The sequence below is a fragment of the Python bivittatus genome, unplaced genomic scaffold (genome assembly GCF_059951505.1).
Source record: "Python bivittatus isolate LINGU-HERP-01145 unplaced genomic scaffold, Pbiv_v1 ctg000980_np1212, whole genome shotgun sequence".
Classification (NCBI taxonomy): domain Eukaryota; kingdom Metazoa; phylum Chordata; class Lepidosauria; order Squamata; family Pythonidae; genus Python; species Python bivittatus.
The window spans coordinates 10,252,547-10,280,219 of NW_028277125.1; the positions used below are offsets into that span (position 1 = coordinate 10,252,547).

Consider the following 27,673-nt stretch of genomic DNA (forward strand, 5'->3'; position numbering starts at 1 on the left):
TGCAGGATATGCACGCGGTAATTAATAAGATCCTTGCAATGTTGCCCTGCACACAACCCAAATGCCTTTACATCTTTGCAGAAAGAGGATTCTCCCCCCCCCCCGACCCTTTTCTCTTAGTGACCGAGGGAAGAGCTTTCAGATTTCTGGAGCAATTCACCCACCCTAATTACACCTCCGGCTCCAGTGAAACGCTGGGAGACTCTGGACTACGCCCTGCTAGACTCAGCTGGGGAAGAAATCCTCGCTCCTTACGGGCTCAAGTTATCCCAGCAGTGGGAAACGCGCGTCCTCTCCCCTCTCTCTCTCTCCCTTTAATGCCGTTGACGTCAGAGCCGCGAAACCATAGCAACTGTCCATCACGTTGGATGAGCACACGAAGGAAGTGGGAGAAAAACGGATCTAGTTCAGCCGAGGCTTCGGAGTGCTCGGGCGGCACAATGGGCGCGCTTGCTTTGTGACATCCCCAGCAGAGCCTTGCAAAGCGGGGCAACGCGCGGCAGAAGGCACGGACGACGGCGGGGGAGAAATCGCAAGTATCGTGCGCGGAGCTCTTCGTCGCCCGGCTTGAGAAAAAGGTGCGCGGCGCTGAGGGACCCCGAGCTGCCGCCGAGTCCAGGTCGGCGCCGCTGCAAGAGCCGCCCCGGGCGTCTCTCCTTGCACGGGGACATCCACCCACGTTGCCGCCAAACCGAAAGCGGGAGGAGAAGGTGGGGGTTTAGGGCCAAGCCTCCGCCGCCGCCTCCTCGAACAAAAGAGGCTGTCACGGCACGTAGCCCAAAGTCTGGCCACGGCCATTTTTTTTAACAAAACCTAGGTTCTTTTTCGGGGGGGAAGCCCCCGGACCCTTAATCTGCTCGCGCCTGACCGCCGCGGGCTTCCGCGCTGCCTGCGCGCGCTGGGCAGCGAGCGGAGGCGCTCGCGGGGCGCTTTTAGGGCATCGGATCGCCGCGTCCCTCCCGCCTCGCCCGGACTTTCTCCGCAGCCGCCGGCGTTTCGCGGAAATCCCAGGGGCGGATCAGAGAGGACAGCGGTGGGCGTGGCGAAGCGCTCTGCCGCAAGGGAGGGTGGCCCCGTCCTCCCTCCAGCGGGGCACCTGTTTCAGATTGCGGGCTGGGCGCCCTGGAACGAGCCTCTTTGCGCGTCCCAGGTTTTGGATTAGCAGAAGAGGACAGGGCAGACCGCTCGCTTGATACGTTGCTGCTACAAGTGGTTACCATCCAGCCTACCCCATGTCAGAAAACGGCCAGGTTCAGCTGTTTAGGTCCCCCCCCCCCCCTTTTTAAAAAATTATTCAGTGTTCGTCTAATTTCTTTTCTTGGCAACTTGTCCAGTGTGTCTTGAACATGCTTGCTCAATGCATAGCATTGCTTTCCGTCCGTTTTGGGCATTCCGTGAACGAGATGGCGGTCTGGGAAGCTCGCTCAGGCTGGATCAGAAAAAGAGGAGAACCCAGCAAACAGGTGCCTGCAAGTTGAGGCGGCTGCCACACAAAATCAGGGTGGAACACCGTCCGCATTCATCACGATCTGGAATCCCCCCCCCCAATCTAGAATCTTTTCTCCTTCCCTTTCGCAAAACGGGGGATTAACGCCAGTAGTTTCTGGCCATCTGTTGGTTGGGTCAAATGTGGCTTTCCTAGAATATCTGTAGAATTAATCTCTGGACTATGAACATTGCAGGGGAACCAGACCTATTACAGTGAAATGACACTAATTTGCAACGTAGCATTTGAAACACTAGTTCTCCCAACATGTAGTGTTGCATTCTGTCATTTTTGGTACTACAATGTTTTAAAGGTGTTCTCTTGGCGCTACCTAGAACGAGAATCCTGTAGAGCGTCCATGAACGTTAGACCCAAAAGTCTTGTAATGGGTATTTTTTCCCTACTTATCCCTGGTTATTAGGACTTAGCTCAGGTGTGAAACATTTTACAAATACATTTACATTAGCTGCAGGTATTGGCTTCTAAGGCACGCAATTAATTTTGGACATGAATTCTACTAAACTGATTGATTTGTTGCCCACAGATGGATAAACAAATAGTCCCAACACAACAGCCTTGTTTTTCAAAATGCAGATCTGTTTGCAGACAATATGGTGCCATTCTCCACCACTTCTGGCAGATATGATGCAGCAAAGGTGCTCTGCAGTGTAGTCTGTCAAGTTACTCCTAGCGTAGAGAAGCAGTTTCTACCATATTGGTTCCAGAGAATATGGAATGCAAGCTAGTGGGCATTATTAAGTCTTTATTGAAGCTTTGCCAGTAAGAGAGAGATGACAGTCTTCCACGTCACATACAGTGTAATGCTACAAGAAAGGCAAGAAGAAAATTATTATTATTATGTGTTACAAATGTTAATGGATCAAGGCCTTCCCAGATGATTCTTGCTTTGTGCGAGAAGCACACAGTTGTTGTGGAGTATCGAAGCATATTTCAGGGAACTAGCCTGTTGCAGGACACAGCATTTATTTACCTTGTTTAATTTAATTCAAAATAGTTTCCTCTAGGATCTAAGTCAGACCCCTTGGGTGAGCCAACACCCGTTAATATATACGTGCATAAAGTTGTTGATCCCCTTTGTTGTTAAATATAGGTCCTAATTGTTTATCAGTTTCCCCACTTTTTTCTTCTGCTTAGAAAACACTTGTATAAAAGGTAGCATTGCATTTTGGATGTTGCAACCTATTTTGATGCAACAAGACCAAACCTCCTATGAGGTTAAATGGAATACTTTTAGCTGTACGGTGGCTTTTTTGAAGCATTCGACTGCAGCATTAGACAATTTTAAATCATTTTCTCACATATTCCTTGGGGCTATGTGTTTTTTACTATTGTCTTATGAACTCAGGGGATTTAATTTACCTCTCATCAGGATGGTGGGGATATTTTTTGTTTAAAAGAAGCTTTGGCACTGTACATCCCTTCTCCTTTATCATGAAAACAATTTTTCTGAGATTGGGAAGGCTTAGTGTATGTGCCTGGCACCGGGTCATACTTTTATGAGTGTGGTGGAGATTTGTACACATATAAATACTTCCCTAAGACTTCAGTTTTAGCCAATAGCAATAAATGGGCCTTGCATCCAAGTAAACGTGCAAGACTGTACTGCAGCTGATTAAAAATACTTATTCCCTCCATAGTTGATTATGCCTTCCTTTTGATGGACCAATGAGAGCTCTGCCTAAGTCAAACATTTTCACACTCTTAATCTCTATTAACACGTTCCACCATGCTTAGGGCAACGAGTGGAAGACAAAGCTTGGCTGGTTCTCTCAGTTCTGTTCTTGACATTGGGCACGGTGCCATATTCTGTGCCAACACATTAAATACAGGTCTCCAAGGGAAAGGCTACATATGTACAGCTCTAGGCCTGATTAATTCTATTCCACACGATGAAGCCGGATTGATCAGGTTACTAACTGCCCAGAAAATATATGCATGGAGCTGTACAATACAGGTGTAGACTTATCCTTTGCAGACACCCGCTTTTCATGATTTCCTCTGTAAATACGATTAGACAGTCTCAGAAGTCCAACTTCAATTCAGTAAGGTACCTAGATAGTGTATGACCCATCCTGTGGATGATTACTCCCAACTAAGATTCATATTTATCTTTAATGGGTTAGATTCCCAAGTAAGATTTCAAACGTTTATACTCTTTCAGTAGAAATAGAGACAGGTATGGGAAACAAGCTATATACATCTATTAATTTTTTAAAAAATCTATTATAAACATTTTTGTTAATTCTCATATCAACCTGAATCTGCTTCTCTCTAGTTTTATTCTATTAGTTCTGCCCTGAGGAGCTGCAAAGAACAAGTCCATAACTTCCTTATGACAGTCCTTTAGATGTCTAAAAATTGAAGACTGCTATCATATCTCTCTTCAGTTTTCTTTTCTGCAAATTAAACATACATTTTTTAAAAACTGTTTTTCATTGGACTTTGTTTCTTGGATAGCCCTCATCTGAACTTTTTCCAGTTTATTGAAGTCTGTTTTAGACTGTAGTGCCCAGAATTTGGCTTAGTATTCCAAGTGGGTCCTGACCAAGGCAGATTAGAGTGAGATATTTACTTCCCATGATCTGGATTCTATGCTTCTGTCAATAATTTCAAAACAGCATTTGCCTTTTTAGCAGTTGCATCACACTTTTGGCTCCTTTTCACATGTACTACTGCCAAACCAAATCTCCCCCATTCTGTACCTGTGCCTCATTTTTTTTTTTTCTCCTGAGATACAGGACTCCTTTTTGAACCTTTTTTGTCTTCCCGTGTGTTAGCCACTACTCCCAATTTTGTGTCCTCTGCAGATTTTGTAATCATCCGCCTACCCCCTTTATCCAGATCAGTAATAAAACTGCACAGGGCTAAGAACAGAACTCTGCATATAACAGCACTCTCATTCATCCAATCTAGCTGTATCATCCAATATAGCTGTATCATCTAGCCCATATTCTACCATTTTATTAATGAGGGTGTCCTCAGGAGAGACTTTGTCAAATGCTTTGCAGAGGTCAAGATATACTGTTTCTACAACATTCCCCCAATCTATTAACTGTCAAAATAGGAAATAGTCTGGCATGATTTGTGACGAACCTGTGCTGGCTTTTGTTACTTGTTGGAGGCCTAAGCAAGTGCTCACAAACATGCTGTTTAATGTTCTGGTCCAGGACCAGAATACGGAGAGGTCTGTAATTTCTTGACTTTTTCTCCATCCCTTTTATGAAGTAAGGGACATTTTCATCTCTTTCTATCCTTGCAACTCATTCTTCCAACATACCTAAACGTTAATTCATATATGGCCTTTTGTTCTTCAAACTTTCTCACCATTTTCTTTTTGAAGACCTTATCTACTCCATCCAACTACTGTATGACTTTCTCTTCCTTTTCCCCTCTAACCTCTTCCTTTATATACTTGTTTTGCAATTCAATCCTCACCAAAGCACCTCAGCCTCCATTCATTTGTGATCCTCTCTCTTTTTCTTTTATCTCAAACACATTGCCACTGTATTTTGCATATGAGAAAAACGATTAAAGGAAAGGCAGCCTGCTTTGCTAAGATTAACCCAGCAAATAACAGTAACCAAAAATAAAAAAGCATTTCTTTTTCCCATATAGGAAAGGAAATACCAATTAAATGTGTAGATTTGTTTCATTAATAATGGCAAGACCTTTTAAATCGATTTAAATGTTTGGACTAATCTAACCATTTAAGGCTGCAATCTACAGAAAAGTGTTTCATTGCAAACGTAGCAATTAGGCTGAGAAAGAAGCGAGGTTTCATTAGCTTGGTTTATCCATGGCTTATTGAATAAATGACAGTTGGCCGGGTTTGCACAACATGCTGAACCAAAACCACATTATGGTTTCGTCAGTGCATCGCGTGAGACGAAATTTTACTGCCTTCCTCACCGTCGTAACCCAGTATATATATCCCTAGTTTATGCTTAATCTCATTTTGCGACCCGCGGTATCCGTCCCCGGGGGAGAAGCGGCATGCAAAGGGTTATTATATTAGCATGCATGATTAGCGTTACTAATAAAGACGCCATCAGCATTAGTAATTATTGGATACCCTGAATCGGTGCAGACCGATTCAGACACATTTCGGACGGCAGGAGAGGAGCCGGGCCACTTAGATCCACCAGGCAAGGCTCGCCTAGCCCGCCACGCCCCCGAGCCTCTTTTTCCAGGCTCTGTCGGGGAAGGGCGGGGTTGCAGAAGAGACGGGCGTCCCCTCCTCTCCGCTTCGGCTGCACCTTTCGGGTCTTTGTCCCGCTCCGCTCCTCTGTGGCGCGTTCCATTAGGAACCGCGAGGGGGGAGGCGCGCCTAAGAGCACAAACAGCGAGGCTGGGGCGGTACCACCTCGCGTAGTAGTGACGAGGAACGGGAGGGAGCTAGCCAGTCGCGGCGCCTTAAAACTTGTAGCCGCGGGCGGTGTTTTGATTGGCTCTTTCGCCGGCGGGGGCGGGGACGAAACCGTGACTGACAGGCGCCCGGCCGCGCCCCTTTCCCTTCCTCCTCTCGCTTCGGTTTGGCGGTAGGAGGCCCGGACTGGCCTGTTCGGCTCTTGGCGCCCTCCGTCTTCCTTTCGGTGAGGTGGGAGAGGTAGGTGGGACAGGAGCCGCGGCCGTGCTCGGCCCTGGGAGTCGCTGAGGCGGTTCTCTCAGGGCAAGGGCCCCTTTCCCGCCCTTTTTCAGCCGGGGGGGCTTGGAAAGGCTGATCGGCGGCGCCCCTCTCTCTGGGCTGAGGGGGGCGAAGAGGTGGGGCGTGGAGGGTGGAAAGGGATTCCCGGAGCCGCCTCCCTTTGCTCTTGGGCTGGACTACAACTCCCATCTTTCCCGGCCACAGCACACCCCTCCCTCTGCTGGGTGGGGATGATGGGTGATTTTAGTTTCTCAGAGGCCTGGGGGCAGAGGCCGGCATTGTGAGGGGAGAAGAGCCACCTTTAGAGGTCCTGGGAAGAGACGGGAGAGGGGTGCACGTGAGAATGAGGACCTACCCCAATGCGGATCAGCCCTGGCTCACAGACCGACGTTGAGCTATCCCAGGATCCGGATGGAGATCTCCCCCTGCAAGCCTTGAAGTTCAGGGAGAAGCCTTTCCTCACCCAGGCCTACCTCTTGGGTTGTTGTGTGCCTGGGAAATGGTGGAGGACAAGGGCCCTGCCAGCCAGACCCGTTGCTGTGGGAAGGTTGGGGGGGTTAGAAATAAACGGCTGCCTCGCCTGTGCAGAGCACACAGTAGTTGACTGTCGGTCCCAAGAAGAGGCTGGTGCGGGGTTGTGGTGTGCTGGTTTGTAAAAAGCCTTAGTGGAGACATTGTGAGCTGTGTGTCTTTAGGTCCTGAGACACCCTTGTGGAGAGAAGCCTTGGGAGTTAAACCATCAGTGTAACACTGGTTCCCTTGTATGTTTGCATTGGTTTCTTCCTTTTTTCTGTCATCATTTCCGATGTCATTAAAGCATTATTCATCCTTTCTCCAGGAAGACATAGGGTGGTCTATATCAAGTATACAGTTAAAGTGAGAATTGTAAAATATGTGATTGCGGTACTTGTTTGGATTGTGGCTGAATGAGTATTGGAACCTATTGAATAAGCTTGACATGGCTGGGTATGAGCAATCCAGCATGCTGTGCTGTCTTGAGACTTTCATAGGTGAATGCTTGATCGCAATGATGTATTTCTGTTAGAGCAGAGGTTGACTAGTTTCAAAAAAAGCAGAGTAGTCACCTGTCCATAGAAATACTGGCTTTGAAATGTTAGAGGGTTGCCACACACTTAAAATCAACAACTGTATGTGCAATGTATATTTCCTGACTTTACCCCATTTGTAGAAAGTACTGCAGTACAACAATGGTGGTGGTATGTGTGAAATTGTTGTTACTGTTCTGAAAAATCAAAGCAGTTCTTTGAGGCTTGTGGCCAGCCTTAAGGTGTGGGGTGGCTTATATCTGTGGAGTTTAACCAAAACGTATTTTATTATGAGTACCTGTACCCATTGAATTATGTAACACAGATTTCCCATCCCCTTAGATGGAAAATATTTGGAATGTTAAGATTAAAAAAAAAATGGAAATCTGTCCTATTAAAAAAAATCTCTCTTACAAAATGGCGTACTAATCTAGAATTGGAATTACATCTTAACCATTAAGTTATAGATAAATTTTAGGATTCTTAATGTTTCTATTTTTTATATTTTTGAAAATAATTTTATAGCAAACAAAACGGTATAACTGATGATAAAATCAAAAGAAAAATGTGAGTGTGTGTATAATAGAGATAAAATGTTTATTAAGTTTAAATGGCTCTTTTTTCCTTTTTTTTAAAGTTTTGGTCCGTGTTTTTCTTTTGTTTTGCAGCATTTAAAGCTGTAAGTACTATTTTCCAATAAAAATACATTTAAAAAATGAGCAAATTATTTCATGATTCCAGTAATTTGACAGTTTTTCATAGTTTCAACATGTTTTAAATTCAGTAGTAGTGTTGTCATGGCTTGTTGCAAAATGTTTGCTTTTAAGAATGGGGAAGGTCTGGTTAAATGTGCAAACACATATTTGCACCATGAAATTTTGGGTCAAATTGATGCTTAAAATATTGTACTCATTCATGTGGAGAATGACATCCTTGTCTGTTATGTGTGTTGCATCCATGCTGAGTCACAGCAGGCCATTCTGCACATAAGGGTTTTCTGAAGTTAGACAGAACATTTATCCTGATAAATTGGTACAAATATTTACTAATACTATTCAGATTGGCTTCCTTGCTCCCAAGGGCTTTCCATCTAGGCATTGCTCAGCATTTCATTTGTTAAAAAGTTTTTATTACACTTGCATGTCTAACAGGACTTAAAGATGGATAACAAAACATTAGAATCTGTAGTAGTACAAATTAAAGCAGTAATCCAGAAGAAAAGGATAACAACCAAGTAACAGAAACAATACTATAGTAAATAAGAAATGGGTATGTCATAGATGTTTAGGTGGTCACAGTGGCCTTTTTTAAAAAAAGAGCTCTTAATGCCTAAAATCCAGCAGAACAGAATGAGCATTTCCATCTTGATTATGCAGTGTTCTTCCTCTAGAAAGATAGCATACTTGAGTATTTCAGAAAACTTTTAGAAGTGTCTGACTAATTTTTTCCAGCTAATGTTTAGGAATGGCCTCCTTTGAAAGGCCAGAGCCCCTGTGGAAAACAAAATACTTTGCAATCAAATATGTTCTGATGAGTTCTGGGAAGATACTAGAAATAGAGAATGGCATTGTGAAATCAGGAGTATAAAACACAGCAATCCTATCAGGCTGACTGCAATATTCATGGTAGCTCCAAATCTAGGATTGGGTGGAGCTGTGGCTTAATTGTCAACTCAGGGACTGCAGGGACTGGGAATGAGAAACAAACTAGAAATAGGGAAAAGAACAAGCAAATCAGATTAAGATAGGGTTGTTTTTAGGAAATGGTGGAAGTAAGTAATATGACTTCAAGCTAATACTTGCATGCATAAATAATAGGATGATGGTATTACATTGTGTCAGACTAATTTTGAGTTCAGGGGTTTGGAACACTTGGTGCATGATGCCCTATTTAGGGCTGTGGGAAGGGATGCTATGTGCAAGATGGAGACCCATTTCTCTTTATTGCCTCTGACAACATGGAAGCTAGTAGTGCTTTCAAATAGTGTGGGTGTGGGTGGATGGTCTTATTGTTTATGAGGATAAAACAACAGACTTCTTCCTCTTTGGAATTGGTGTGCTTTTAAGCTTTTCTAAAAGGTATTGTTTGGCCTAATATTTGATTTCAGTTTTGGACAGTAGCCTTATTTAATAGGCTTTTATTAGCCTTTCTAGACAGTCAGCTAATTGCACTACAGCTGTACAGTTAATGATCTGTTAGTTTTGGGGGGAGGGTTGCACAGAGTCCAGACATTTTCTTTCAGAGAAGCACTTCAGTTTCAGGGACATTTTTTCTTTTTCTCCCTCTTCCTTTTGCCCGTTTTTTCCAGTGTTACAACATTACAGCTTGAGTGCTAGAACAAGGCTACGTCGTTGTCACAGGCACCTATTAAATAGATAATTCTTGCAATTAGAATATAGCATTTTTCATATATGTAGCCAAAAACATTATCACAGCTTTTAAAAAAAAAATCTATGTATTGAAATTGCCAAAATATACAAAAGGTTCCAGTCATTTTAGGCAACTATAATTCAGTCTTCAACCTTCACTTTTTTAGGGAAGATTGTTGAGAAAATGGTGGGGGTGGTAATTGCAGATCACCCTAGATGAAATAGTTCATCTGGATCCCTTTCAATCTGGGTTCACACCGGTATGGACCCAAAACAGCATTGGTCGCTCTGGTTGATGATCTTTGGTGAGATCTGGATGGGGGAGAATTGTGCCCCTCCTGGTCTTTTTAGATCTCTTGGTGGCCTTCAGCAACATCAACCATGGTATCCTGAACTGGCTGCAGATAGGGAGTAGGGAGGCATAATTATATAATGGTTCCGCTCCTTCCTAAGTGGGCAGTGCCAGGCAGTGGAGGCTGAGAGGTCAACCTAGTGATTGCACCATATAGAATATCACAGAGTTTAGTCCCTGTCACTCCTGAACTTTAATATTTACATTAAGTGATTGGAGGAAGTCATTCAGTTCAGGGTGTGGTGTCATCAATATGCTCATCTCCACCTGGTCTTTGCTGGAGATATTGTGGTACTATAGTCTTTTTCTCAGTGTCTGGAGACTTGGGGGTTTAGATGGAAAGGAACAAGCTGAAGTAGAATACTTGCAAGATGTAGAGGTGCTGTTTGTGCAGAAACTCATTTGGCTCTGTATTGGCTTTGTGGGCAACTTTGAACAGGTTAGCATTCCCCCTTGGAGGACTAGGTTTTCCTAGACTCACAATTATTGCTAGATAGGCAGGTAGACACTGGGCTTGGCAGGGGAGGGAATGTCCAGTGGCTGGTGCACCAATGGCAACAGTTACCTATGTCCTTATCACTTTAGGATATATTGTTGAAATGCACTTTACATGAGGCTGCTTTTGAAGATTGCTCAGAAGCTACCATTAGTACAAAATATAGCAGCCCATTTATTGGCAAGTGAAACCTGCCATAATCTTATAACCCTGGTGTTGTAGGCTCTGCACTGGTTGCCAGTAGGCTTGTAATTACAATTCAAAATGCTGACCATTACTGGTGAAGCCCTTAACAGCTTGGTACCTGGGTACCTACTGGACTTCCTGCTTCAGCTAAGACTGATCCATCTAGTATGTGTGTCCTGAATTGGGATATTGAAGGTCCCCCCATCTGAGACCCAACAGGGGAGGGAGGCAGTTTTATGATTTTAGTTAGCGGAATGGCCAAATCAAAGCCCGGATCTAAATCCCATTGAGATGCTGTGGGGTGATTTGGAATGGGCTGTGCATGAAAGAAACCCCTTAAATATCACATAGCAGAAAAAAATCTGCATGGAGGAGTGGGAAAAAAATCCTCCCAGTCAATGTCAGAGACTGGTGGACAGTTATAAGAAATGCCTACTAGAGGTTGTTTCTTCAAAGGGGATAATACCAGCTATTAGAGCCAAGGGTATACTTACTTTTTCCACAGAAGGAGATGGCATATCTGTTAATTTTTTGTTGAATAAATGATTGCAAAATTATTTTTTCATAGTTTTTTGTTCAGTTACATCACCTTTATCTTTCTATGCTATTTGAATGAAGATAAAATACTGATATGCCCACGTATGTTAAAAAAGAAAAAAACTTTGCATGGGGTATACTTATTTTTTCACATAACTGTATGTGGAAGAGTTCCCATTTAACATTGCCTTTTTCATACACTTGTAGGGGAGTGAATGAACAAATCCGAAGTAACAATAGCGTAAATGGGAGAAGTTCATGGAAACACTGCTTGAAAACATGTTCAGATTTGTTTGATTTGGGAAAATGTGTTATATGCAGGGTCATTCTCATTCAGGTGACTTCTTAGCTTCCTGGTGTTACTATACAAAGCATCTTACCAGGCCTGCTGTGTCCAGGCGAACACCCATAGTGCCCTTTAGTTACAGACAGGATATTACAAAACAGATTATCTGCTCATATGAGTACCTATTAGATATTGTGCGTGAAAAGTCTTTAATGTCTATTGCAACCATAATTCATCTGAAAGATTAATGTATAGCTGTTTTGCTGTGGCTACCTGCCAATCTTGTTATGAAACAGTAGGGTTCCATTTATCAGCGAATATAGAGTTGAAATGATTTGAAGAAAAGGAGCAATTAATATTCAAATATTGGAATAGGTTTCCAATAAGATATGAGGAAACGAAGTATTAGCTTCTTAAATTGACACAGCATAATAACGCAGCTGGAAAAAGATTAGGTGATGCCGATTTATTTTAATGCAGCTGAAATAGTGTGAATGGCTTAAAACTGTCATTATGGCTCATTTTTATAGTGATGCCAAGATATTCTTTAAGTGTTAGGTAAGATTATGAAAATGCCTAATTTATTGTAACATGATTATGATTTTCAGTTTAATGTTGTGGCCAAGAGACTGACCTATGAAATAGTAAATGCATGTTTCACAGTTTATCTTCACCATGAACTGCATTTTGGGCAGAATGCTAGTTTTTTTATCCTTAGCTTTTTAATTGCAATATGGGGATAAGTACCAGAATTCATACTGAGTTGTAGTGTAATATTGCTTGTGAAGTGTTTTAAATAACCTGCAATAGCAGTGGGTTCAAAGTGAAGCATTTACGCCCCATTAATTTTGGAGGGAGAGTTAAACATGAGCTTAACTTTTTTTACCTTTTCCACATGTAATATCATTCCAAAAATCCTATATGTGTGTATTACTTTTATACCATTCCTACAACTTTTAGGAATATAGCATTGTAGAATCTGAAGAAAACCACTCAAAGAACTTGCTGAAATTTGTAGGAAACAGATTGCTTTTTTTTTTTTATATACAAAGAATGGTGGCTTTGAAGTGAGTGACTTTTGATGCAGCTTTATTCTATTCTAAAATTCTGGAAATCTTACAGATCAATTTCATTAGGAAATATCTCCTGTCCAGCTCTGTTTTGTTAAAGACTACCTAACTGATCTTTTATTGTCAGTCTCCCAAGGGATCTTTGTATCTCACAAAGGACTAAAAGAGTTTTAGCAGCTGAACCTTGTATTTTTGATATGGGGACTAACAATGATGTACTGTACATCTTCTTATTCCTAGCAAACCACTGAAGGAATCTTGATGCAACTTAACACCATTTCTGTACCTGAACAGGACCTGGTTTGCAATGTGCATAGATAGTAACCTGGAACAGAATTGCCTCAAAATTAGCAAGGCTCCTTCCCTTGCTTGGTGGGATTTTTAGTAATTTTGGCTGATGAAGAATTATTAAACTGAAAACTGACAAGTAGTTTGAAAACCTTCAGTTGACTTAATAAAGGTATTATTGTCTCAATATGAATTTTAAATTATGGATAATGTTCTTGATATGCATCCCTGAGTTCAAAGGATGGAAGCATTACCGTGGTGACCAAAAGATTAAGATGTGGATCAGGAAATACTTGATTCAAGGATCACCTTGGCTATGAAATCAGTAAGTGGTCTTAGGCAAGCTGCATTCTCAGTTACCCTCCAACTACAATACATGGATAATACAGGCTGCTTTAGGAATTGCTGAGATAAAGCTGGAATTCATAGGTTTTTTAAAGCTTTTTTTAAAGGCTGCAGTATGTCGATTAAAAAAAAACTTTTAGCAGTTAATGCTGCTGAAATGCTTCAGCTCCCAATGTTAAAGAAACATGTCAAGTATTTTGTAGATATTTATGTACCTACTATAGTATGTTGCAGACATTCTTTAGTTTGCAGTAAATTAAAAAAGGCTATCTATGAAACAAGCATTTAAAAAATAACTCTAAACATTTTCAAAATTTTAAACAATGAACACACATTTTTCTAATTCACCTGTAGTAACTTCTTTTTTGTATCCTAGCCCAGTACAAGTAATTTACTTTGTTATATTGACTTAGTTACTTATTTAAAGAGAAAGAACCCTGATGTGCTTCCCTTCAGTCTGCTGTTTCCTCATCCAGTAATGTGGTAATGAGTCAACAGTGTGAAGAATACAAGACTGGGTTTTTGTCCTCCACCCACAGATAGAATATCTGACTATGGCAAAATCGGTTAGGTTCAGACTTGTGGCTAGATTCCTTACTATCTCAAGCTAGTTTGTGAGAATGGTTGAGTCATGTTGCTGTTTATATCAATAACATTTCTCCTTGTCATGTTTTAACTGTGATTCATTTAGAAGTGACTGACAGACTTTGAAATATAAACAGCATCCCCTTGTCCCTTTGAATTCCTAACTGGGTAAATTGTGGGCATTGCACTTTTAAATGTTAAAATCTTGCTTTTGTTTGCTAAAACTTAATCTGAAGGACCATAGGCTTTGGCAAAATAAATTGTAATTTGTTTTTAATGAGATGAAAATCATTGGTACAGTGTCATTCTCTTTAGCTAAAGAAGTTGATTGCAGAGTTGAACACTTCCTTTCCAATTTCTGCATAATTTCTTATTTCTTTTATTTAGCATTATATCTATTGCAGCACACTTATGCTATCTATTTTAACAATGAATGTAATCTGGACTTCTGGAGAAGCAATGGCTGATTGAATGACCATGGGAGAAAGAGGAGCCAGTGAATGGCTTGACTCCTTGGAATTCCTCTCCAGAGCAAGGAGAGGACCAGAATCATCCACAAGTGCTCCATACAGGCACTACCCGCAAGGAGACCATAAGACAGCAGTCTCTGGCAGGTTTTAGAGCTCTGGGAGCTGGGGGAAAGTCATCTCGCCTAAGCCACGATTTGGTGCCTTCAAAAGGATACTGGGTTCATATATTTCCTTTCTTAATCACTTTAGGAAATTGCTTGTTAATGGCTTTTTGGATGTTAAGAACCTTCAGAAGGGTAAGCTTCATTACACCAGGTGAGTTTCCTTCTCTCCTTGATGAAAGAAGTTTCATGCAAGTTAAGGACTTAAAAAAAATTTTTTTTTTTGAATAAACAGCAAAAGGGTGACTAGAACATTGATTTTGGAAAGTTATAAATGGATTAAGGGGCCAGATGGACTTGAAATAAGATTTTGAAATTAATTACAAGAATATTTCCTGTGGGTTGTTTAAAATTTTACAAAAAATATATATGAGGATTTTGAAACTAACTGTTAGAAACCTTCCCATGGCAAAGTGTTTTTGATTAGGGGGAAAAAAACATGATAAGAGGGGACTTTGAAAGCTGACTAGAAGGAACCAGAAAGAACTAAAGAATATAATTAAAGGAGAAGAGACTCATTAATACAGATTGGAGCAATATTATTTGACTGTGGAACAATTCAAGAATCTTTGGGAAGAATGCATTCAGAAATTACTCTTAAGATTGTCTGCTATTATAAAAATGGATTCAAAAGTTATGGTAGAGGAGTGATTTTACTGGATAAAACAGAGGCTGATTTGAGTGTAGATCTGGAAATGGATTTAAAAATGTCAGGCTACAAGAATGATAATGGAAAACGATGTTACACTGGATTTACAAATGAAACCAGCTGATGTCTTAATAATTAAAGGGGACAAACAATAAATCAGAAGCGTGACTTGGATAGCTTTCTTATCTTGGGTTTACAAAAGAGACGTGTTAAACTTGTGAAAGAGTTCCTGAGAGGAGACAAAGAGAAAATGATAAGAAATCAACTTGTGGGATGCTATTTGAAGGGATTAAAGATCAAGATTCTTAAAAGTAAATGGAAGGAATGCAGAGTGGGTTTATTTGATCAAGGTTAAAATATACATGTCGTTTCAGGTAGCTCTTAATGGGTTTTTCTTGAGTAGGTCTGAATGAAAGGCTTTAAAGATTTTTTTAGAGATAAGAGATGGGAAGAAGAGATTTTTTTGTATTTTTAGAGAAAGTGATAAGTTACTGTGTTAAAAGTAAAGAGAAGGAATATGAAACTGATTTGATTAAGGTTAATATATATATATATATTTATATGTATATGTTATTTCTGGTAACTCTTAATGGACTTTTGCTGATTAGGACTGAATGGTGAGGCTTTATAATTTGTTTATAGATAAGAGGTGAGATATGGGAAGAAGAGATATTTTATAATGTTAGAGAAGGTGATAAGTTACTGAAATTGTTTGTACTTGTCTCGATGAAGGGGGAAGTCATTTCTTTATATATCTTTTTTCTTTTTTTCCTTTTCCTTTTCACTTTTTCTTTTTATATTTTTCTTAGCTTGTATTAGTTTTTTCTTTGTATTTTTAAACTTTAATAAAATTATTATAAAAAAGCAATGAACATGATCTAAGTAGAGGAATTTGGTTTATATTGACCAAGAGTTGGCAACTATTTTAATTTAATTTCATTTATATTTTTGTTACTTTACAAGTTTTTGGTTTTTGTATTTGCTTTTAACATTTGTATTTGGTTATTTCTTCCATTTTTAGATTAAAAGCAACTATTTTGGCATCGTAGGAACTTTTAGAATTCTGAAGAAGTTATCTGTGGAAGTATCTCAAAAAACTGGCAAGGTGGCATGGCTACTCATAAAAAGCCTGTATCTTCATCTTTATAATTAATTTTAAAATTGGTTTCTCTCCAAATCCATGCTACATTTACATTCTCTCCTACATTTTAAATTAAATGTGTCTTTTCAGTTAACTTGGTTACCTGGGAGAGAGGACAGTTTTGGTGATATGAGATCTTATCCATTATTTGGGAAAATGGTTGCGGTCAGTGCAACAGCGAAGAACAGGCAGAGGAAGAGGAGAGCTATTGTATGCCTGGGGCAGCCATTTCCTGTTACTATTTAGTTTAATCTTAACTTAACCATGGATCTTTGATTGTATTATTGATTATTTTATAACATGTTGTTAACCACTGAGAGTCTTTTGAATATGGTGGTTCCAAACTAATACATAAATGTCATTGAAGGGGAGAGATTTGAAGCAGTTGTGAGGGGAGGAGTCAAGGGAACTGGTGAGTTGAGGTGCTGTCCATGGTCAAGGTGCTCTATTCATGGTAGTATAGTGGTGTGAGAGCAGCAGCATGGACAAATTGTATTGATTTGCTGGCAGGGGGAACTTCCACTACTAAAAACTGGCTGGAGAGGATGCAGCCTCCAGAGGGATTAACATGAGAAGACAAAGGAGTAAGTACCAGGATCATGGAATACTTTTCTCTTATCCCTAAATTAAGAATTTGGCAGTATGACTTTTTCTTCATGGGTCATACTTTGCAAAACAGCCACTTAAGGAACTTTCCATAAAAAATTTGTGTCAGATCAGATGGATCTGTTCAAGATATTTTCTCCCTGTTTGGAGGTGGGGAGCTAACTAACATTTGCAGGGGCCAGAAACCAAGCACTGGATATATTCAAGGTGTAGGCAGCTTAACTAAATTTAGTTACTGCAGTCCCCTAAGCTTCAGGGACACAGCTTTAAAACAAAATGAGACTCTTTGGAAACATCAGTCATTCAAAAGAGTATGTCCTAGTAACTCATATTAAGCAGTTGCAGTTTATGACATTTATTCTTGTTCTTCCCTCAACAGACACATTAGGTTTGCCAGTTTCAGGTGCCGTTGTTTAGCCAGACTCTTCTCTTTAGAATACAGTACTCCCTTTCCTCTTTGCCTTCCATTTCAGCTTGAGGGAATGGCTCAATATCTGCCTGGGCAATAAACTCATTCAAGGCCAGGCTACACTGAAGGGCAAGGGAGTTTTTGCCTTTCACCATATCCTGTGGTCTCATTTCTAGTTACCAGACCAGGCTGTAGAAAATGGTTTAAAAGTAGCCTAGTGCAGAGAGATTTGAAAGGTAATACTTTGGATTCACTTCCAAAGAAGAGCTTCAAAGCGTGTGAGGCATCATATTGCAGCAGCAGCTGTTGTTGTTACCATCATCATCATCATCATCATCATCATCATCATCATTTTATCCCACCCTTTAATATATAATTTAAGGCAGCAAACATACCTAATACTCCTGCCTCCTGTTTTTCCCCCAACAACAACCCTGTAAGGTGGGTTGGGCTGAGAGAAAGTGACTCACCCAGCTGGCTTTCAAGGCTGCCTAGAATTCACAGTCCCCTGGTTTCTAGGCCAGCAAGCAGCTGTGTTCTCTTTCAGGGGTGGTTGCCCAAGCTAAATATGCTTTTTAGTGTTAAAAGTCTTAAATGTTGATCTCCAAAACTAGTACATGTGTCTGTAATAAACATTTATTCTTTAAGAGCTATATGTTCATTGCTGTCACATGCACCAGTTTAATGCTTAATCCAAATAGTGCCTGTGTTGCAAAATCGTCCCTTCCTCCCCAATCAAAAAATACCATCTTCAAACTGATAAGTGGTAGTTATTTAAAAAAGCACTCTTCTTAATATGAATTTAGTGTTTTTTCTCAGAACTTACTGAATGTGCCTTTTGAGCTCTAGTACATAATGTGATAACTTGCCTTAAAGTATTTGCTGTCTTGTTTTAGTTGCTCGAGTGATGACATTTTTTTCTTCTCTGACCCTTTGTAAAGATGATAGACTTCATCTTGAATTTTTGAGTTGTCACTGTAATCACCAACAAAAGACAGCTCTCATGGGAAATGCTATGAACTATATTATGAAGTATTTATCTGAAACACTTTAGCAGAACTTCACATGAAGTTTTAAAATATTTTAGAAGTGCTGTTACAGTTTAAAACATTTGGATTCTCATAGCCTAATATATGGAGATACAGTTCCAGAAAACTATTAATACTTTTACATCCAAGTCCTCGAAACTTTCTTATGCACTATAACTGCACAGTGGTTTGGATTGAAATGGAAAAAGGTGCTTCTAATAGCATGTGGGTACCCACATAGGGCCTGTTGGCAACTCTTTAAAGCAACAGTGTCTTTACCCACGGGCTAAACTCTCCTTGGAAGAAAAACAGCCACTTTAAGGAGTTGCCAACAGGTCCTGTATGAGCCCACACACATACTCCAAAACATTGTTCTCCCTTTGAATCCAAAGCATTGCATAGCCTTATTGCACACTTAGATAGCTTTGTGGTTGATTGGCTGGAGAATAAAGTGTCCGGTTATATGTTGCTTGTTCAGTAGCATGTATCTTACTGAAATTAAGTTGTGAGGTCTTTATAAGTGTTAGAGGTCCTCTGGTATAGATTCCAAGTTGATTCTTACTGATAGACTTTTATTTTAGGTTTTTTCCAATGTAACAAAAGATCAGTAGCCTGAAATGTATTTTCTGAGTTGGCATAACAAAAATTTGCCTACCAAATATAGGTGAGTTTCTTTTTATAATGTTTAATAAGTAGGTCCAGTCAAAGGCCAATTTTGTGTGTTTGTTATATATTACAAATTTAGCATTCACATTGAGAGCAGTTTTTTATTTTATTTTATTTTATTTTATTTTATTTTATTTTATTTTATTATTTTATTTTACTCTTTGATTGCATTTTACAAATGTAAAAAGTTCTGTATCTTTGTGCTTCTGAGCTGTTATAGCTGTGCGCTAAATGGCTCAGCTCCATGTTTTTCTTGTCGTTTGGGGAAATGCATCTTATGTGCTTATATAATGCTTATATTCCAGCAGTATGGTTGTTACTTTCAGATGTGATACTGGTTGTGTTGGCTAAATTTCTGCCACTGGAAAGCTAGTAAAGAATTACTTCTTCACTACCTGATATACCATAATACAAATGTTTACATAGCACATCAAGCCAAATCAGCCACATTATGGCTCAGCACAACTTATGAACTCAACATTGGATGTGTATGCATCTTATGGCATCCCAGCGGACAGGCAATGTCGCATTTAGACATTAATTTAGACATCAGAATTCCAGCAGTACCTTGAAAAGCCCAAATACTTTTGACTAGAGAAGAATGATGGGTAAAGGAAAAAACAAGAATGAGATAGGATGATTTGCTTCCACAAAGATCCTATATATTCAGACATGCTGCCTTCATTTCGTAGGGGCAGTTAACAAAATGATGCTTCTTGAATTGCAAAGCGTTGCACTACTTTGTTGCACCATTTGCCTTTTGCACATCTGCTTGCTTTACAAGTATTGGAATTAAACATACCCACACGGGGTCTTGTTTATGGCTGTTGCTGGGATAAGATTTTAGTTCATAGATGGAATACTTCAGGACTAGAACTTTACTCTGCAGATCCTTAAGGCTGCAGGAATGTGTTCTGCTCATGTCAATTTGTGTCTCTCTTCCTCGGCCCTTAGATCTTACCAAGAAGGAAGAGTTCAGATAAAAATCTATCACCTCAAATGCTCTGTTCTTTGATTTTCTTTGTCTTTGCATTTTAAAGACATCTGTTACAAGGTCTGTTAACTTGTGTCTCATCTTGATGTAAAATAAAATGTAACTAAAAATTCATTATTTTTATTTAAAATCTGAATGCTTAAATCTTACATTTTATTTACCATTTCTTGAATTGGGCTATTTGTGGTAAATTCAGGATTTATCCAAAGTAAGAGTCTTCTGAATGTATCTCTTTCCAAAGAGGTTTGAATGATTTGGGGGCCAGAAAGGAATGGGCTTTGAATATGCAAGAAATGTATACCTTTATCTCCTTTCCTGAACAATCGATGTATGAAAAGTTTTTAGCAGCAGTAGAGTGTAATTGTGATTATTTCTAGCCAAGGAATAACTTCTAATCACAGTGCCTTGGGATAGGATTTGAAAGGAACTTTCCAAAAGCTGTGTTTTGTGGCACCGTGTCTTACAGCAATGCTTGGGGCTTCCAAGAGAGCCAGCATTAGTTGGAAGATATCTGTATGGATTGCTGCCCTATCAGTAGATGCTGCTCTCATCAATTTCCCAGCCAAGATAGGGAGTTCCATTGAATTCTCACAATCTGAGTATAACTAGCTCAGCAATTTCAAGGCTACTTGAACAAATCCTATTCACTGTATCCTGAAACCTATTGTCATATGGTTATAGTTGTTAATGGCTTTTCTCACTGTAGATCAAGGGGGGTTATATGAAATTTAGAATTTCCAAAGGAAGGTTTGGTTTTGTACTCAATCGAAGTTGGGAGCCTCTGAAGTTGCTGGAACTGAATGGGGGTAGGGGGTCAGGCTCTGGGTTGAATTTTGCTTTCTGGGCCACAGTTTCCTGTGTTTTGTTGTCTAGCTGCAATGGAGGCATGGTGCCACAGAGCTCTTTGAAAATGTGCACAATATCTTCAACCTTAAAGATCAAGGACACACCTAGGCCTGTTTCCTGTGTTTATTTTTGGAGAAACAAAGGCTTCGTCAAACAGTAAAAGATTTCTGTGACATTTTCCAAATGAGAAGTAATATTGACGTGAAGCTGTGGCATTTCTAATCTAGGCAGCCATCATTTCCAGGGGCAAACATTCATAATAAAGAGGGTGTATAGCGTTTGGTTAGGTGCTTTCAACCTGTATCCCTTGAAGTAAAACAAAACGTCTGGTTGTGGTTAAGTGTAAGAGTAGGAGTTGCATTTCAGACAACATGTAAATCAGGCAATTTTTTTTGTAGATGTCTAATTCATATGACTATGAATTAATCTATGAGTCTATAGAACCTAATTTTTCTACAACAAACTTAAATTATATCTCAAGAATTGAAGATGTTAGAATTTTCCTTAACTTGGTCTTGTTAAACAACGGGAAGGTAGAATCCTTTGTTCTGTGACATGGGGAGAAGTATTTTGGCTTCTAAATGCTCTTGTCTGAACCTAAATTCTCTCATGATTATCCAGGAACTTTCATTGATTCAAGAATCCAAGGTGGAAGGAGGAGAGTCAGTCTCTGTTGATCAACAAAGAATGCCTTTAAAGACATAATTGCTGGATAGATAAAGCTGTATGTGTGTGGCTAGACATTTTAACTTTAAAAAGCATTTTATAAATGCATATTTTGTTTATTCATACTTGCTGTGACTGTTATCAGAATAGTTTGCCGTGTCTCTGGATGTATGGGGAAAAGTAATCTAGATCTCTTTATGTAGAAGCAAAAGTTGGTTTAAACTTTATTGCAAGCACATGACCATGGCAGCATGTTGTCTTAATGTAAATAACTTTTAGTCCTTGGTTTCTGTGGTCTTTTTGAAGATGGGAAATATGAAAATATATTTCTTTTTAAAATGAGAAAATGAGAAAGTAAAAGAAAGACTTACATAGCACTCCCACCTCCTGTTTTTCCTCACAATAACCCTGTGGGGGAGGTGGAGCTGAGAGAGCAACTGGCCCAAAGTTGCAAAGTGAGCATATTAAGCATTTAACATTTCTCCAGTTACTAATTAAAATTAACATCTTTTAAGGTGAAGCAGGCTTAATACATAGATAGGGGATCATCTGAGAATTCTAGAGTAGTTTCCAGGGCAATTCCAGTCATAAAATATTTCAGAAGAAGGCACTGGCAGATCATTTCCATAATGCTGCCCAGATTCAATCATCAGGTTTGAAGTTTGACCAGAGGGCAGCCTTATTTGTTTTTTTTAATTGCTGTGGATTTCTTAAAGATTAGGGTCAAAGGTGGGAAAACATTGGGGTGGCCCTCAGAGAACTGCACAGAACCACCCCCTCCCACAGAGAAACTTTTACTACTGCCTGGACCTAACCATTTGTCACCTCCTGGGAGATCTTAATCAGCCAGGAGGAATTGGGATCTAAAACACAGCTACCATCCCATGCCAAAACCAGAACAGCAGCCTCCAAAAATCCAGGTAAGCCACATCCTGCTGCTAATGCAGTCCTGCCGAAGAGTCCAATCACAGCTCCATCCTCACTACCATCGTCACTGCTGCTGCCCGGGAAATACATGCCAGAACTGCTTCTGCCATCATGTTGCAAAAGAACTTTCAGCCCCTGAGCAGTGGAGTTGCAGCCGCTGCTGTACAGCTGATATATATATTTTTAATTAGAATTTTGCAATACAATAAAAGCATACAAAAAAAGATAAAGAATATAGAAAAGAAAAAGAAAAAGAAAAATGAAAACAGAAGAAAACATACAGTTATGCCTTCTGCCCTTCTTCCTATCCAGTAATTGCCATCTTATTCTTTTCCTTTCCTCTTTGAACCTTTTTAGTCCTCAAATCCAGAAATCATCAGTTCAATCTTTTCTTCTTTCAATGAAAAGTCCATATAAGGTTTCCAGTCTTTCAAAAAAGTCTTTTTTTTTTCCCTGACCAGACTGGTCAGCTTCACCATTTCCGCAAGTTCAGTCAATTTTATAATCCAATCTTCCAGTGTGGTTATTTCATTACCCTCCCATCTTTGTGTGTACAATAATCTTGGTGCAGTTACCTTATACAATATTAATTTCCCATATTTCTTTTCTTGCTCAGTGTCCATAAAACCCAATAGAAATAAGTCTGGTTTCATCATGATGTTAGACCGCAATATCTTTTCTATCATTTATAGATTTGCACTCAACATTTCTTTGCTTTTTCACAAGTCCTCAGCCACTGCTGAACAGCTGATAAGTGGCACGCCTGTAAATGTAGCTCGCTTGAAGCCTCTACTGCCACTTGAGTCAAAAGCAGCAGCTTCAAGTTCACAAATCCATCTGGCTCTCTATCTCCTCCAGGTGGCCAGACAGCTCTCCTTTGATCTTTCTGGAGGCTATCTTGAAAATGTTGCACTGCTATGAACTTCCAAACCACCAGCCCCCACAACTCCAGCTTATTGCACCCAACACAGAGTTTGTCTACACACACTCCACCACAGATGATTCCCAATTGGAGAGGAAGGAATTACAAGAGAGTAAGCAGGCACACAATGGAGAATACACATCTAAAGGAATGTGCTAGTGCCAGGAGCCACTCAGGAGGCAAACAAAAGCTGAAGATGTGAAAGTGATTTAAGTCTTGTCAGTTACAGGCAGCTGCAAGTGGGCTAAATTAAGGTCACAGAGCTGAGCTTGTTGATAACTGGAGGTTAGCACCTTTTGGGGTAGCACTGCACTCCAGATAAAAGCAGCTCAGGAAGTTCTGCAAGAGGGGGGGGGAAGCAGATCAGGCACAGGATAACATGTACTAACTGTACAGGCGATCCCCAGGTTATGAACTAGATCTGTTCCTAAGTCTGCCTTTAAGTCGAATTTGTAAGTAAGTCAGAACAGTTATTTAGCATCAGATAGTCAAATGTTTGTCTTATATTTTATCTTTCTATGCATATAAAACATTTAAGAAATGCTTCCAAATACAATAAAACATTTTGCATATTGGAAGGGGCATTTGTGATCCAACTTAAAATGGCGGAAGGTATTCTCCTTCCTTGAGCCAACAAACCGCTTTAATATAATAGGCTTTATGGAAGTGTGTTCGTAAGTACGAGTTATCCGTAAGCTGAACGTTCTTAACCTGGGGTCTGTAATGGTGAACATGTGACTCAGAGAGAGATGCTGTGAAGGTCATAAATGTGGGCATTGGTTGCAAAGTTACTTTTTCATCACTGTCGTAACTTCAAACGGTTGCTGCCCAAGGCGGTCACTAAGCAAGGTCTGTCTGTATAGATCACTATGAATATTGCTCATTCACTTTCTCTGAGGCATTTTGTGATCAGATGATGCATGGATTCAGGGGTCTTTTAAGTAAGTGTCAGTCGAGTCCCTCACTATGGGCCTCCCTCCAGTTAGTTATGTTAATTTTTTAAAATCAGAAAATATTTCAAATACTTTCTTAAAAGTAAAGAGGAAGTTGTTTTCTTATAATTCCTTTCACCCTTATCCTTTCTGAAATGTTGCACTGCATTCAAATTAGCACACTGTGGTAATGTGGAGGTAGACAAGGTTTTCTATTTATCTGAGTTTCTATCCCTATCTGTAACTGAGGGCCTGTGCTTACTTTCTTTTACAGGGATGATGCTGAGAGTGCAAGCGCGCACGCACACATACACACACACACACACACACACACACAGAGTTTAAGCCCTTTAAATGTATTCTGTAATTCTATGGTATTTTGACATAACACTGTCAGGGCACACTACTTTTTTCAAGCTGTTAATGTGCTAGATTCATGCTAGAAGACTAGGGAGGGGAAAGACAAATTGATGGGGCCAAGAAAAATTCCCAAATTAGATTTTAATTTAAAATACATTTAAATGAATTGAATACAATTAATATGATTTATTCCCATATATTTTATGATGTTGCCATTGACTGTCATTAATGTTTAGTTTGGCAGCAACTTTTGGAAAACCCTGGGGTCTCCAGACTTTTGGGGGCTGCATGTAGCCCTGGGGAGAATGGAAAGGATAGCTGTGAATTGTATTTCTTGTTTCCCTGATGTGTTAAATGTGGATGTTGTTAATTACAGGCACACAACTAAAGTGGTTTCTTTAAATTGTTTTTAGCAGATTTCTGTTCACTTGTACTGTAAGAGGGGAAAAGAGACCCATTCAAGAGAATGAGTGAACTGGAACAATTACGGCAGGAGGCAGAACAGCTCCGGAATCAAATTAGAGTAAGATGTCTTTCTAATATACTTCATGGGGACTCATGAAGATCTTTCCATGGGGAGAGAAAGGGGAAAGTTGTATGTGTCCCTGTCCTCTTTTCTCCAGAACCTTCTCTCCTCTATGGCATTGTCACCTGATGGGTGAAGGAGTCTTGAAAGAAGTTTCAGGGCACAGTGCTGGGCCTCTTTCAGGGAGCCCCATTGGATGGATCAGCGGGTTCAGGATTGACTTCTGAAACCTTGTTTAAACTTTTTGAGGCATTTGGAGCCAATGAGTGTGTGTCTGTGAGCCTTTCGCCCAGTGGCTTGCTACTTCCCACTAGATCAGGATTCTCCAGCTGCCTCGACTGAATAGACACACTTGGGAGTCTTCTTAGATTCACAGCTACAACTTCTTGGGCAGTGTTCTAGAGAGACTACAGTGATGCATGAAACCTAGGATGGATAATTTTAACTGTCATTTTATGGATGACATAGATTTTTATGGATGACATAGATTTTACAACTATGTAGTTTTAATTTTAGGTGTTACTCCGGACATTTTTTTTTTTAATGTTTTCATTACTGTAAACCACTGAGAGTCTTGGTAGTGTGGTGGGCAATACATTCAATAAATAATGACCCCAGAAAAATACACTCTCTTTCAAAAATTTTTGCCATCTTAATTCTCACAGAGCTGTAGTTTAAGCAAACAGCTGATCTGTCTAGGGGACCAGTGTGTTGTGGTCAGACTTTGTGACTTATCCCTCAGTTCAGTTCAATGGCAAGATGACAGGCTGTGGGAGGAGAATTATTGTACAATACTGGTTGATATGCACCTGAATGAGAGCAGCAAATTGCTGATATAGGTTCTTTATCAGCAGTTGAGCTGTTTCTTTTGACAAAGGGGTGAGGAAATGGATTTTCCAAGTACTTGTTCAAATTTATTGCCGTTATATATTTCATATTTCATGATCATCTTGCTAATTTAGACCATACAGTTTGATCATATTTGAAAGGCATTTAAATTGATGCTTGTCTCTTTCCTGAGTGTAATAAAGCAAAAAAGGGTGGTTTTTTTTGTTTGCTTCACTTAGAATGAAAAAAGTATTCAAATATGTTGATGACTCCTTGCAATTTGTTCTGTTTTAGGCTGCAAGTAGGGCCCAGCATATTTGAATACTTTTTTCCCAGAAAAAAAATGCCATACATATACAGAATAACTGGAGCCAGTCTCCCTGATAATATTAAGAGATTGTTCTTGTTCTTGGTCTCCATGATAAAACATTCCAATATGTAAGCAACTACTGCAACCTGGAAGAACTTTTATTACTGTATTCTAGTGATAATAAGCTGCCCTTTCTGCTTGTAGACAAACTACCTTATGCCATGAATGTGAAGGAGCACCACTTCCCAAACTCTATTGCTCTTAAACTGGATTTGGTTGCTGCTTGTTCACACAAAGCCTAAGTTGTTTATAGACTAGCTTCTACTTGGCATTCTTCAGCTCAGGGCAACCCAATAGGAAAATTGACTGATTATGTGCCATCAAGTCGGTGTCGACACTTAGCGACCACATAGATAGATTTTCTCCATCACAACAATAGGAAAATATAGTGGTAGTATTAACTCGTTAAAGAAAAGCCATAAGTGACATATAGATTTTTATGAATTAAGTGAAATGGACAGCAGAGGGTTAATAAGAAATGCTTTGGATTAAATGTGTTGTCTACCACTTGCCCCTGAATAAAGGAGAAGAGACCTGATGCACAGACACCCAGAACAACAGACATTGCCAGAATGAAATCTCTCTCCCCTTTAGTAAGCACACTGATCTGGTAAGGATGCAAAACTGATTCCAGCTATTGTTATATAAAGTAATCTTTTAAATTTTCTTTTAAAGGATGCAAGAAAAGCATGTAGTGATACAACTCTTGCTCAGGTATGTTACTATTTACCTTTCCTTCCTACCCTGCTTTCCTAAGCAGCCAACAGGTGTAAAACAATTCTAGCATCTGAAATGGATGTGCAGAATCTGTGATTTAGCAGAAGCTCCTTTCTTACACCCCTCTCCCTTGGCTAGGAAAAGAGAAAAGTTTTGATTTCCATTTGACATTGTAGTCTGAAGATCTGCTAGTATTTTTTCATGATAGTTTAAAGGGGTTTGAAAAAGGAATCAGTAAAGCAAAATCGTACTCTTGCCTTCTTGGACTTGTGAATTGGTTGCAACCACTTGCTCAAGCTGAGTTTGATTCATGTACATTGAACCATGTTTTTAAAATCATGGTTTATGCAGCCATCTGTAGCTGGCCAGATTTGAACATTGTACTAAGCCACAACGAATGGGTTGCACATCATGCAAAGTCCGAAACTCATCATACTATAGCTTAGCATAAGTAGACCTCTCCAAATAAAGAAATTGTAAATGACAATTGAGTATAAGAAATAATTTAATATTATATACTATTAGGTTTTTTCTTATACAGGTAGTCCCTGAATTAAGAACACCCAGTTTACAGATGACCCGTAGTTAAGAACGGAGCCTACTGTGGCAAAATTCAAGTTTAATACACAATGGTTCGAGTTAATTACACAGTACTACTTATATGGTGTTATATAATAATACTGTTCCAGCTTACATACAAATTCATCTTAAGGACAGACCTTGAGAACGGAACTGGTTCTTTA

At 39.7% G+C, this 27,673-nt stretch overlaps 1 protein-coding gene across 1 annotated transcript in view; it reads left to right on the top strand.

The window, feature by feature from the left end:
* Nucleotides 1-268: 268 nt before the first annotated feature.
* GNB4 (G protein subunit beta 4) overlaps nucleotides 269-27,673 on the top strand; it is a 37,267-nt gene continuing 9,862 nt past the window's right edge. Inside the window, exons 1-3 of the mRNA XM_088132476.1 lie at nucleotides 269-578; nucleotides 24,906-25,012; nucleotides 26,889-26,927. Coding sequence (XP_087988602.1) covers nucleotides 24,956-25,012; nucleotides 26,889-26,927 — 96 coding nt within the window. The 5' untranslated portion in view covers nucleotides 269-578; nucleotides 24,906-24,955. The remainder of the gene's footprint in view (nucleotides 579-24,905; nucleotides 25,013-26,888; nucleotides 26,928-27,673) is intronic.